Raw genomic sequence first — 12,127 nt, 5'->3', positions numbered from 1 at the left:
CTGTTTGAGTTTCTGTCTGTATCTGTGTGAGTTACTCTTCCTCTGTGTGCCTGTGTGTATCTCCATGTGACTCTGTTTCTCTGGGTCTATGTCAGTGCATGCACACATTTGATTACTTGCCTTTACCTTCCATCACTCCCCTGTGAACCCTGGGTCCTGACAGATTCAGAACTCTAGTAGTGTCTGTCGTGTATGACTCTTTGGGACGCTATGGACTGTAGCCCACCAGGCTCCTCTGTCTCTGGAATTCTCAAGACAAGAATAGTGGAGTGGGTTGCCATTTCCTTCTCCAGGCTCTAGTGACTTCTAAAAATTCCCCTGCACCCCTAGTCTGGCCCCACCTGGGAGGGGATGATCTCCCCGTTCTTTCTCCCTTCTCCACGATGAGAATGATGGAGATGTATGGTCCAAGGGAAACTGATGGACAGAGAAGAGACAGTTGCTCAAGCCCTCCAGTCTGGATTACATGTTATTTTGTGCACCTCCCCCAGAACAGGAACTGTCCCTGGGGCAAATCAGATCCACTAGTCTGCGTGGAAAGCTGAGGCCACTGGCTAGAAAGGGAGCTTCCTGGGAGCAGCCCTCTACCCTAGGACCAAACTCACTCCCAGGAGTGAAGATGCAATAAGCACCCTCTAGTGGCCGTGAGGTGTCCTGGCGATGCTAGAGAGGTCTTGAGTCGGGGAGCTGGTAGAAACTGGGGGCAGTGGCAAGAATCCCTGCTCTCAACCCCCAGAAAAGGCCCAGGCTTCCTTCCCACATGACACTGCAACTGGGTGACATTAGATTTTTAAAACATTAAATCTTCTTTCAGTCCCCATCTACTGAGTTTAGCAAATGTCTTCTGAGCACCTTTTAGATACTGGGCTTACAGATTATCAACAGGAGATTGGAGTCAGGATCCCCATTTCACAGAAAGTTGAGGCTCATCGAGGTGCCTTGCCCAAGGTTACAAAGCTGCTGAGCCAGACTCTCCATCCTCCCCTGAACCCAGCTGTCCAGACATGAGGCCTCCTGCCAGGTTCCACAAAGACAGAGAAGGGTAGGGTGGCCAGAGCCTCAGATGCAGGCTGGGCTGACCACTAGGTGGGCCGGGCATATTGCTCGCTGCCCCACTGCTCTAGGTTCCAGCTTCCCCTGGGGCCTGTCCCCTATCCTGCTTCAGGCTGGCTTCCTCCTGCCTCTGTGTTTGCAGACTCTGTCCCCTCCCTCCCTCTCTTCTCCTGTAGCTGCCCTTGCTCTCATTTCCAGCCGCAGGCTGCCAGTACCAACTCTCCCAGGCAGACTCCTACCCCTCCCATGGGTCTCTCCTCGGGGTCCCTCTCATTCCTGCTCTATCCTCACTTGGTTCCGGCCTCACTCTCATCCCATAGTAATTTATTCTAGTCATTTGCTTACTTGCCCTTCTCCTCCATCATCCATCCATCACCCGAAGTGGAGGCATTTACCCTTCCAAAAAGGAACAATTTTTCTTTAGTTTCTTTTTTTGCTGTGACTTGGCATGCGGGATCTTAGTTCCCTGACCAGGGATGGCACATTGGCCCCCTGCATTGGAAGTGTGGACCGCCAGCCAGGAAAATCCAAAAAAAAAGAGCAATTTCTAATTATAAAATAATATATATTGATTTGGGCCATATGGGAAATACAGAAACCATATAAAAAAGATAGCTAAAGTCTCCCAGAGTTCCCCTACCACTAGAAGATTACTGCTGTGAAATAATTTTGGCTTCTATTCCAATCATTTTCCCAGGTTCATCCGTATACTTCTGTTTTTCCCAAGTGAAGTGAGGATCACACTGAAAAGTTTTTCATTCTGTCCTATAAAATAACGTCCTGAGGATTTCAACCGTTGGCCAACATTCTCCCCCGACACGAAGTGAAGTGGGCGGTCATCCTCTCGTGAATGCCGCAAGGGCCCCCAGCGGGGCGCTTGGAGACCCTGCCGAGGGCAAGGCGGTCCCTGCGCGCGGACCTTGCGGGGCCGGCCGGGCAGGGTTGGGTGGAGGCGGATCGCCGGCTCGCGCTTTGCATGCCCAAGTGTCGGTTTCGCAGGGGACCACACAGCCGGGGAGAGGAGAAAGCTATAGATTTCATGTGATTTTTCCGGATAAGGGACATCCTGAAGTTTGGGGCTGACTCCTGGCAGACACCGGTGGTGACTTCTCGGCTCAGGACCCAGGCTCCCCGCGGCGCCCCCCTCCGGCGCCCCCCTCCGCCCCGCCTGGGTCAGGTAGTTCCGGTTGGGGGCACAGTGGGGCGGGGCCGCGGGGCGGGGCGCTCCCGCCAAATTCAGGCCCCAGCCACGCGGCGCGGCGGTATCGCGAGAGCTTGCCCGCAGCGTGCAAGTCCGGGCGGCTCCCCTTTGCGGCCGGCGTCGGCGGCGCAGTGCGCAGGCGCGGCGGGCAGGTTTCCCAGGGCTACAGCCGGCGCAGCCGCCGGCTTGACCGCCTCCCTGCGCCATGGCAGGCTGCGCGGCGCGGGCTCCGCCGGGCTCCGAGGCGCGCCTCAGCCTCGCCACCTTCCTGCTGGGCGCCTCGGTGCTCGCGCTGCCGCTGCTCACGCGCGCCGGCCTGCAGGGCCGCACCGGGCTGGCGCTCTACGTGGCCGGGCTCAACGCGTTGCTGCTGCTGCTCTACCGGCCGCCGCGGTACCAGGTGCGGGCCGGGCCGAGGGCCGGGGCGGGGCTGGGGGCCGGGCGGGCTGGGCGTCGCGAATGGGCACTGTATCCCGCCGGGGACTAGGTCCAGGTCGGCCGACAGCGCGGCCCGCGAGAGGGGCTGCCTCCTCCGGCCGTGTTCTTAAGCAGTTGCGAGTTCAGGCGGCGGGAGGGCGCCCTCCCCGTCAGTCCTGGGGGGCGTGGGGTGCGGGCCCCCTCCGCCCGGCGGAGTGGGTGGAAAATTGCAGTTGGCGCGGTTCAGCAGCTGCGGCAGATGAGCGCGTGGGGTGGGAGTGAGCGGGCCCACGAGTTCTTTTATGTAATTTGAGGTGTGGAGAACTACCTACCTACTGTCAAGTCTGAGGTCAGAGGCCCCCGCAGTAACGTGGAAGGGGCTGGGCGCGGAGTCCTGGCTGTCCCGACTGGATTCGCTGCGTGGACTTGGGAGAATCCGGCCAATACGCTAGGTTTACGCTGTTTTCCCACAGCCCTGAATAATAACAATCCTAATAGTAATGGTAGCTAAAAACTTCTATAGCACTTCCTCTTAAGTACTTTACATGGGTCATTCTCACAGGAGTCCTCAAAGGTAGGTACTGTGGTCATCCCCATGTGTAGATGGAGAAGCCCAGGTGCAGAGAGGTTAAGTAACTTGGCCTAAGGCCACAGAGAGAGGTGAGTTTGGGATTAAGTCCAGGCAGCCCTGCTTCACCCCTTTAACCTCTGAGCAAGTCGACTCAATGGACTTGGTGGTGGCCTACTTAGGCCAGGAAGTAGGACATATGCTCTGAACAGCCAGGTGACTGAGCCTCTTTTGGGTCCGTTTCAGATAGCCATCCGAGCCTGTTTCCTTGGCTTTGTGTTTGGCTGTGGAGTGCTGCTAAGTTTTAGCCAGTCTTCCTGGAATCACTTTGGCTGGTAAGAAGTGCTTTGGGAACCATAGTTGTGAGTCAAGGGTGGGTGGATCAGAGGGTCAGTAGTGATGGTCCCGCATCCCTGGCTGGCTGAAGGCTAGTGAGGGTTCTGAGGGATTGAGGCCTCTAGCTTCCTAGATTCCTGCATCCTGGACCTCGCAGGTAGAAGCAGGTCTCTCGTGGCATCCTCCCCGTAGGTGTCCTCATCCACCGCACCTTCAGTAATGTGACCAGCCCTTCCCAGAAAGAGGGTCTTGGTCCTCAGTGACAGGAAGGGGCAAGGCTCTGGCTCGTCTTCACAGGCCTTTTCCGTCTCTAATTTCTATTAGGTCACATCTAATGCTTCCCCCACGGCCTGTGTAGGATTTTCCCTACACTATGATTTCAGTCCCTTGAGCCTTCTAGTCCCTGACCTGGATATGAACCAGTGGCTTCCAGGTAAAAAGCTTTATCTCCTATTGTCGATACTCTGAGCCATCTAATCTTCCTTTGCTGGAATTATTTCGGTTTTTTGGATTTTTGTATTCGACATACATCACTACTTTATTTTGATACTTCCCCCCTTCCATGTTTTACTGTGTGTAATGTCATTTTTTTTTTAAGGCAGAAGGCCCATAATGCCTTCCTAACCTATGTTTTTCTTTTTTTTCCCCTCCTCCTGTGATATTCAAAGACGTAGTCCCTTTACAACCCCACTTTCTGCAAACCTCGGGAGTAAGGTGGGTGCCTGTGCCTGATATCCACTCTCAGGTGACAAGAGAATATCATCAGATAATTCAGGGACAGTTCAGAACAAATCAGCACTTGGACCTATGGCTAACTTAATTCTCTTGCCTCAACTTACCTTATGTTCTTTTTGTTTTAAAATAGGTATATGTGCTCCCTGTCATTGTTCCACTATTCTGAATATTTAGTCACAGCAGTCAATAACCCCAAGAGCCTGTCCTTGGATTCCTTTCTCCTGAATCACAGCCTGGAGTACACAGTCGCGGCCCTTTCTTCTTGGATAGAGTTCACACTTGAGAATATCTTCTGGCCAGGTCAGTGTGTCCTGCCCTTCCTCTCCAGGGGAGATGGGCGGCTTCCATGGGGGCCTGAGGACAGTGGCCTGGCTTCACCTCCCAGGTCTAATCTCTCTGAGTGATTTTCCCCAGATCTGTATCCTCACTAAGCTCTTTATAAAGGGCGAGCTTCGCCTGTGAATTCCATCTCTGGATTTTGAATGGGGGACATGTTGACCTTTCACTTTAAGCCCTGTGAGACATAGTTTGCACCATCTAACATGAAGTTTCAGCCTCTGATAGCTGTAACCCAGTTTTATAATCAGGGGGTCTGGATCTGTTCATTTTCTGTGACTTGAGAAATTTCATATGAAAATGTTTACTAGCAAAAACCACTGCATCTGGTAGCTACTCTGACGTTGAACTTTGTGCAACAACTTAAATAACATACATCTAGTTCCTCAGATTCAGTAGAGGGCCAAGGTGGGAAATGCTGAGCCTTCTTTGTTTCACTTAGCTGCTCTTGTCCCCAGAGGAAGGATGGGAGCCCATCAGCTCTTTTCTCAATGCTCTAACTGGACTGTTGGTGCTTCAGAGTAACTGGATGAACAGCACAGCTTTGGGGGCTGTGTTTTGCTTATCATTAAGCTTCAGTGTAATCACCGATGCTGACCCCCCATCCCCAGCATGTTTTCTAGTGCCCCAGTCTTTGGAAATAGGTTAATTTTAAGCCTCAGAGGGAGAGCTCAGTGGTCCAGGGTCTTCACTCCCCCTTTGTCACCATCTCTGTCCTGCAGAACTGAAGCAGATCACCTGGATCAGCGCCATGGGGCTGCTGATGGTAGTATTTGGAGAGTGTCTGAGGAAAGCAGCAATGTTTACAGCTGGTTCCAATTTCAACCACGTGGTGCAGAATGAAAAGTCAGAAACCCATACTCTGGTGACCAGCGGAGTATACGCTTGGTTCCGGCATCCGTCTTACGTCGGGTGGTTTTACTGGAGTATTGGAACCCAGGTATGGTGTCAGAATCAATGCCATTCCCCTTTAAAGTTTTTAAAAATAATATCTTAAATCGACAGATAATTCAAATACCGTAAAACACCATTTCAGGGTGTATGATTCAGTGGATTTTAGTGTATTTACAAATAATTCAAATACTGTGAAATTCACCATTTCAGAGTATACGATTCAGTGGATTTCAGTGTATTTACAAAGTTGTTGGTTCTCCCCCACCTTTTCTTTTTAAAATATTGTGTTTATTTATTTATTTATTGGTGGTGCCGTGTGGCCTGTGGGACCAGGGGTTCCTTGACCAGGGTTGAACCTGGGCCCTAGACAATAAAAGCAGAGTCCTAACCACTGGACCACCAGAGAATTACCTGTTCGTCCTTTTTTTATTTTTAATTTTTATGAATTTATTTGTTTTTGGTTGCTCTGGATATCCTTTGCTGCTCGTGGGCTTTCTCTAGCTGCAGGGAGCAGGGGCTACCCTTCCTTGTGGTGCTTGGGCTTCTCACTGGGGTGGCTGCTCTTGTGGAGCTCTGTCTGCTCTAGAGCACAGTAGTTGCGGCGCACGGGCTTAGTTGCTTGAGGCATGTGGAGTCTTCCCAGACCAGGGATAGAACCCTATCTGCGTCGGCAGGCAGATTGTTAACCACTGGGCCACCAGGGAAGTCCTGGTCCTTTTTATATAGGTACACATGTTCCCTGCTGTGTTTCAAGTGATAATTGAATAAAAGTCAAAAGAACTGATTTAGTCTTTAACATTTTTTGCTGTATACTTAAACCTGGGTGTTCCAAACTTGTAAACTCTCGGCAGTTCTGGGTGCTGTTGCCCCATCTTTCGTACCCCTTTTCTACCTCTTTAACTTAGATTTGGAGCTTCACCCAGTGGGGTGAGGACAGAGATGCAGATGTGGGGAGAGCCCTCTGCCACTCAAGGGGCAGCTTAGCTGATTTTCATTAGAAGCTGCTATTAATGAGCCCTGATGGCGCTAGTGGTAAAGAACCTGCCTTGCCAATGCAGGAGACATAAGAGATGCAGGTTTGATCCCTAGGTGTGGAAGATCCCCTGGAGGAGGGCACGGCAACCCCCTCCAATATTCTTGCCTGGAGAATCCCCATGGACAGAGGATCCTGGCGGGCTACAGTCCATGGGGTCAAAAAGAGTCAGACACAACTGAAGTGACTTAGCACACAGCACAGCACACACACAGCACATTAGTGAGCCCAGAGTCGTGTGTCATGTTTAACGTGAGTAATGGAGGTTTGCTGGGTCTTAGGCTGCAGACTGAGCCTTATTTCTGGACAGTTGTCTGTTGAATCTGTTCTCTTAGACCTAGAAGGACTTGGCCAGAGTATGTGGGTAGAGCTTAGAAGATTCATCACCTCTTTGGGAACATCCAGTCTGGGCCCCAGGCATCCCATTGCAGGCTGGTACCTGGGGACCCTCTGGTGACCCCCAGTGGTATAGAAGGGGCAGGTTCTTCTGTGGCATTCGTTTAAAAACGTGCATTTCTGCAACTTCTTGTGTTAAGAATCACATTCTCTGGATACAGACTGATTGCAGAGGAATCATGTAATTTGCCATAAATGCTGACTAGTAAACCTAAGTGCTCTAGGACTCAAGGTTTTGTTTTCCTTTTTAAATTTATTTGGCTGTGTTGAATCTTCCCTGGTGGCTCAGTCAGTAAAGAATCTGCCTGCAGCACAGGAAACCCAGATTCGATCCCTGGGTCGGGAAGATCCCCTGGAGGAGGAAGTGGCAACCCACTGCAGTATTCTTGCCTGGTAATTCCCATGGACAGAGGAACCTGGCGGGCCGCAGTGCATGGGGTCGCAGAGTCGGGCAGGACTGAGCAACTGAGCACGCGCACGCCGGGTCTCAGGTGTGGCATGCTGGCTCTTTGCTGTGTCCTGGGGAATCTCCGTTGCCGTGCACACCGACCGCTAGTTGTGGGCTCAGCAGTTGCCTTGTGGCATGTGAGGTCTTAGCTTCCTGTTGGGATCGAACCCACATCCCCTGAGTGGGAAAGCGGATTCTTAACTAGTGGACCACCAGGGAAGTCCCTCAAGAGGTTTTCACACCTCTTTAACTGTAGATCTTTTTACACTGTGACCCAGCACACAGGTGTATGTGAATATAGAATAAATCTTTTCTGAAACAGTCCTTACCCTGCCTGTGTACAAAACATGCTGTGTTCTAGCTTGTTAGTGTTTGTGATGCTGTTTCTGATGCAGGGGATTGATTTCGGCTCCATGGTGGGCCGTGGCCTAAGAGTGGGAAGACCCACTGTAGGGTGTGCTGAGAGGCCTCACGCGCCTGCTGGGTGGGTGGGTCCCAACTCTGACGTTCACTCCTTGGCCTCCCTTAAGTAGGGTGGCAGCACCACCTCAGAGGCTTGCTCCGGGGCTTGAGTGGCTTACTGGTCGGTGGTAAAGGGCTTGGCTCATGCTGGGAACACAGGAGACACTCAGTAAACAGTGGTGAGAATAAGAAGTGAGGTCTGGTCACCCACGGGGGGAAACACATCCCGGGCAGGGTTGGGGAGGGGAGGTCAGAAGGCTTCCTGAGCTGAGCTAAGGAGGCACGATTGATGGCTCGGTGCTTTCTGAGCAGGGGGAGTGTTTCGAGGGAGGACAGTGTACAGTGTGCATGGGGAGGCTGAGCTGGGGGCAGAGGACCAGGGAGCTGTGGGGTGGGAGGGAGCAGGTCCCCAGGTGTTGGGTCGGGGCAGGAAGTGGACAAGCTGGGAGCCATGCAGGAAGGCAGTGGTGCTTACAACGGGAATTCACACATGGGGTCGCCCTTGTAATTTTTAGGTACCTGTCAGGTAAGAGGAACAAGAGAAAAGCAGACCAGCCAAAGCTACAGCAATGAGTGTTCAGTTCTGTTATGAAAGTGATTTCGGTTCATGGTGCTCTGGCCCTGGGCTCAGGGTCTCCAAGACCCCAGTCACATATCTCAAGAGTCTCTTGGGGCCCTTGACAGGAAGTCCTCTGTGGGTGTTGGAGAGCGGCTGATGCCCTTCAGGTTCACGGTGTGGAATCACACTGGCCCTGGCCCACTAACGCTGTGCTCCCTCCTCAGGTGATGCTGTGTAACCCCATCTGTGGGGTGAGCTATGCTCTGACAGTGTGGCGGTTCTTCCGCGACCGGACAGAGGAGGAAGAAATCTCGCTGATCCACTTTTTCGGAGAGGAGTACCTGGAGTATAAGAAGCGGGTGCCCACGGGCCTGCCTTTCATAAAAGGGGTCAAGGTGGAGCTATGACAGGCCCAGGGTGGCCCAGGCCAGGCCGGGGGCCTCCCGCTCCTCGCAGCCTGGGGACAGAACTGCCTCCTGTCGACCACTCTGCAGAATGGATTTTCTTAATCATTTTCTATGTCACCAATTATTCTTCTGGAATATCACTCAAAATCAAATGGTCAGAAGGCCTTAGGACCAAAGGAACCCCCCCCCAACCCCCCTACTCCCCACCGCCCTGGAGCAGCCTGCTCTTGGGCTGAATCAAGGTAGGATGTAGATTAAAGGTGGACAAGAAGCAAATAACAGCAATACCCAGCAGCGCCCCCAGACGTGCCTGGGGAGTGCCTAGGCCACACTTCAGCCCTCCACGAGGCTGGGGGTGTTGAGTTATAACCAAGACCCCTGGGGAGAGAGGTGAGCTCCCCCCTCACGTGAGTGAGGCGCCTGCCGCAGGAAGGGGCGCACGGGCTTATTAGTGTTAGAGACATATTCAGAATCCTCACTTTAACCGAAAAACACAGACAACACAGCTTGAACCTCCTTATTTCCGTCCCTACATGCGTGAGCTTCTCTACAGTTTAAGATGCTTCCTTCGGTTCCTCACATATCTCATCCTATTTACTTACCTATTTTTTAAAAATAGCAGTATAAACTCAAAGTGGACTTAACACAGTGTATGAGCCTCACCCTTTATTCGGCAGAAAGGCAGCATGGATGCCCCCAGTCCTGGCTGAGGCTTCAGGTTACCAAGGCTCTCTGCGCCAGGGAGACAGTGGGCCCCTGTGGCTTTCCTAGGGTCCTGGCGCCTGCTCTCCTTCCAAAAGGGCCTGGCGTTACCAGTGACAGGCATGTCAAAGATGGGTCATTCGTCCTTTATCCAAGAAATGCTTCCTGGACACCTGCTCTGTGCAAGGCATTGTCAAACATTGAGAAATACTGCTGTCTGTTTATTTGGGGTTTATTCTTATTTTACCATAGCTTATATTTTTGTGTTTTGACTTAAATGTATTAACCATTGATTCCTATGGTCTGTTCTCAAACTTCCATCATCCCTAATGCCATTTCAGACTGTCTTCCGAAGGGGTTTGAGCATAAGCAACTATAAATTTCCAGCAAGTTGACTCATGAAAAAAATAGAGCTGAGATTTAGTCACTACTTTTGTTTTTCAAGTTTGGGGAGAGTGGTTGGCTTTACGAGTCAGACATACGAGCTCTGACGCACTTGTTGAATTCTGGATTAGAGAGAGGAACTTGGTCTCAGTGTGACTTCTGTCCATGAAGCCCTGCGGTGGCGCCCTTGGAGCGTGGATCGAAGGCAGCGTCAGCGCCTGGCTGGAGCGCTGCTACACCACGCCACCTGGCTTTCAAGGAGTCACTAAACCTTTCCGTGCCTAGACCTCCCCATCTGTAGAATGGGTCCATACCACCTACCTCACAGGGGTGTTGTGAAGACTTGGAAGAACGATGTCAAATGTTTTTAACACTTTGGTAAGAGAGATGACAAAACCAGTACCGCGTGAGTTACACAAAACTGGACATTGGATTTATTATACCAGATACCGGAAACGTGTGTTCAAAAAAGCATCTTACCAACTCAAAATGCCATTTATTTCTAGATTTCCTGGCCGAATTAGTGTTTTCATGATTATATATACCAAAGAGGTGTACGGGTTCGTCGGCAAGAGGTGTGACACTTGCTGGAGGGAGGACCCGACTGAGTCCAGTCTCGGCCTCCTGAGGTCTTGCCCGCCGACAGCCCAGGTGGCAGCCTCAAGGCGGTAGGTTCCTCTGGCGGGAATGCTGCCTGGTGGGACGTCAGATGCACTTAGTGTGTGTGGGGATTGAATCAGTCCTAAACTTGTTCCCCAGGCCACGCTCTGCAAAGTCAACCCACTTAGTAGGACTGCAGGATGGAGGCGGGTGTGGCTGCAGCTTTGGCAGTGGCCCCCACTCTCCGAGGCAAAGTTCTTGCTGCGCTAGCCAGATAGGAGCCAGCTTTCCTCAACACTGGGGGCCGTGAGGCTGTCTTCAGCACACGGAGAGCCGCTAATAACGCCTGGCCTTATGGACTGTAAGACTGAAGGCGCTGGCCTCTGACTGTGTGTCCCTCCTCCACCTGCCTGCCAGGCCCGGGGCTCAGGAGGCCGGCCCTGGTGTCCCAGGGAGATGCTGTCACACCACCCACCCAGGCTTGACAGGACGTTCTGCCCTGCTTTGTCCCCCAGGGCGGAAATTAGCAATTACTTAGGGATCAGAGATGAACCGCTTTGGGACAGGCTTTGGCAAGCGATCGACGTTCATCTAGCACTGAGATCTTCAGGTTATTTTTAACTCCATAAATTTAGCAGTGCCAGCATGCAGGGAGGAGAATCAGGTTAATGAGGTACAGGCTTTTGGGTATTCCTGAAAGCTTTTCTTTGGGTAAGGGCCACATCGCCAGTTCCCTCCAATTAAGAAACCGTCAGGAGACTTCTTTTTCCATCGCAGGTTTCAAAGTGGAGACTCTGAAATGGAAGAGAGGCGCCGCATAGAACAAAGTTGTTTTGAAGCAGTGTGAAACAAAACACTTTATGAGAGTTTGCAGGCTGGGGCCAAGAATGCTGGTTTATGGAAAAGAAGTTGTGGGGCGAACCTGACAAGGCAGCATACCCCACCTTTTTCATGGTCATGGGCCGTTTTGTACACCTAAAAAGTAAACTCTATTAATCCCTTTAGCTATCTAACTCTGGTTGGTTATCATGATGGGGAAATGTCCCTGAACCCAGGGGTTGCGTTAATAGTAGGGTCTCCTTTTGGCAGCAGCCCCTCCGTGATGGGCATGGTGACTCGCTGGCCCTTCTCTGCACTTTCTTAACTGCCTTAGATAGTTGTACTCTCTCTCCGCTCCGCGTTTTGCTTCTGTAGCGACTTAGCAAGGCCGGGCCACCCCCAGCCTGTGTGGCTCGGGGGCGGTGTTGGTGGGGAGACTTGCTGTCAGTCTGCCCTCCTGGGCTCGCTCCTGTGGGTCTGTCCCATAGCTAAACTAGGAGAGTAACCTTATAGAGTAATTGCTCTTCTTTTTACATGCAGAAATGTTTATTTAAATATTGGATTTTCTTTCACAGATACTGATGATTTCCAATTCTTAAATAAAACTGTACTTAATTTCACTATGAACAACAGTGTGACTGTGTGGGATTCAGAAACTCAAGGTCTTGTTACTTCCAGTTAAGAAACGTCCAGAACCTACAGCATAAAGTCAGACGTGTCTGCCTCCTTGGTTCTGTCCTGAGTTCCTCCCTCTGAGCGGTGTGTTCCTCCTGTCCA

The 12,127-nt window shown here is 51.7% G+C and overlaps 1 protein-coding gene across 2 annotated transcripts; it reads left to right on the top strand.

Annotated features, from left to right (window-relative positions):
• Positions 1-2,387: 2,387 nt before the first annotated feature.
• ICMT (isoprenylcysteine carboxyl methyltransferase) lies at positions 2,388-11,977 on the top strand. 2 transcript variants are annotated; one of them, XM_086344208.1, is made up of 6 exons: positions 2,388-2,654; positions 3,486-3,574; positions 3,900-4,008; positions 4,441-4,610; positions 5,369-5,586; positions 8,663-11,977. In XM_086344208.1, the coding sequence occupies exons 4-6, from the start codon at positions 4,445-4,447 to the stop codon at positions 8,843-8,845; spliced, it is 567 nt and encodes a 188-aa protein (XP_086200334.1). In that variant the 5' UTR covers positions 2,388-2,654; positions 3,486-3,574; positions 3,900-4,008; positions 4,441-4,444; the 3' UTR covers positions 8,846-11,977. The 2 variants fall into 2 exon arrangements, with proteins under 2 accessions (XP_086200334.1, XP_086200332.1); XM_086344206.1 differs by lacking the exon at positions 3,900-4,008.
• The last annotated feature ends 150 nt before the right edge of the window (positions 11,978-12,127 follow it).

This window comes from Bos grunniens, chromosome 16 (assembly GCF_055505025.1).
Source record: "Bos grunniens cultivar Pamir isolate PY7600 chromosome 16, Bosgru_T2T1.0, whole genome shotgun sequence".
Lineage (NCBI taxonomy): Eukaryota > Metazoa > Chordata > Mammalia > Artiodactyla > Bovidae > Bos > Bos grunniens.
The sequence above is the reverse complement of the archived record's forward strand: the minus strand, read 5'-3'. Positions and strand labels throughout refer to the sequence as shown.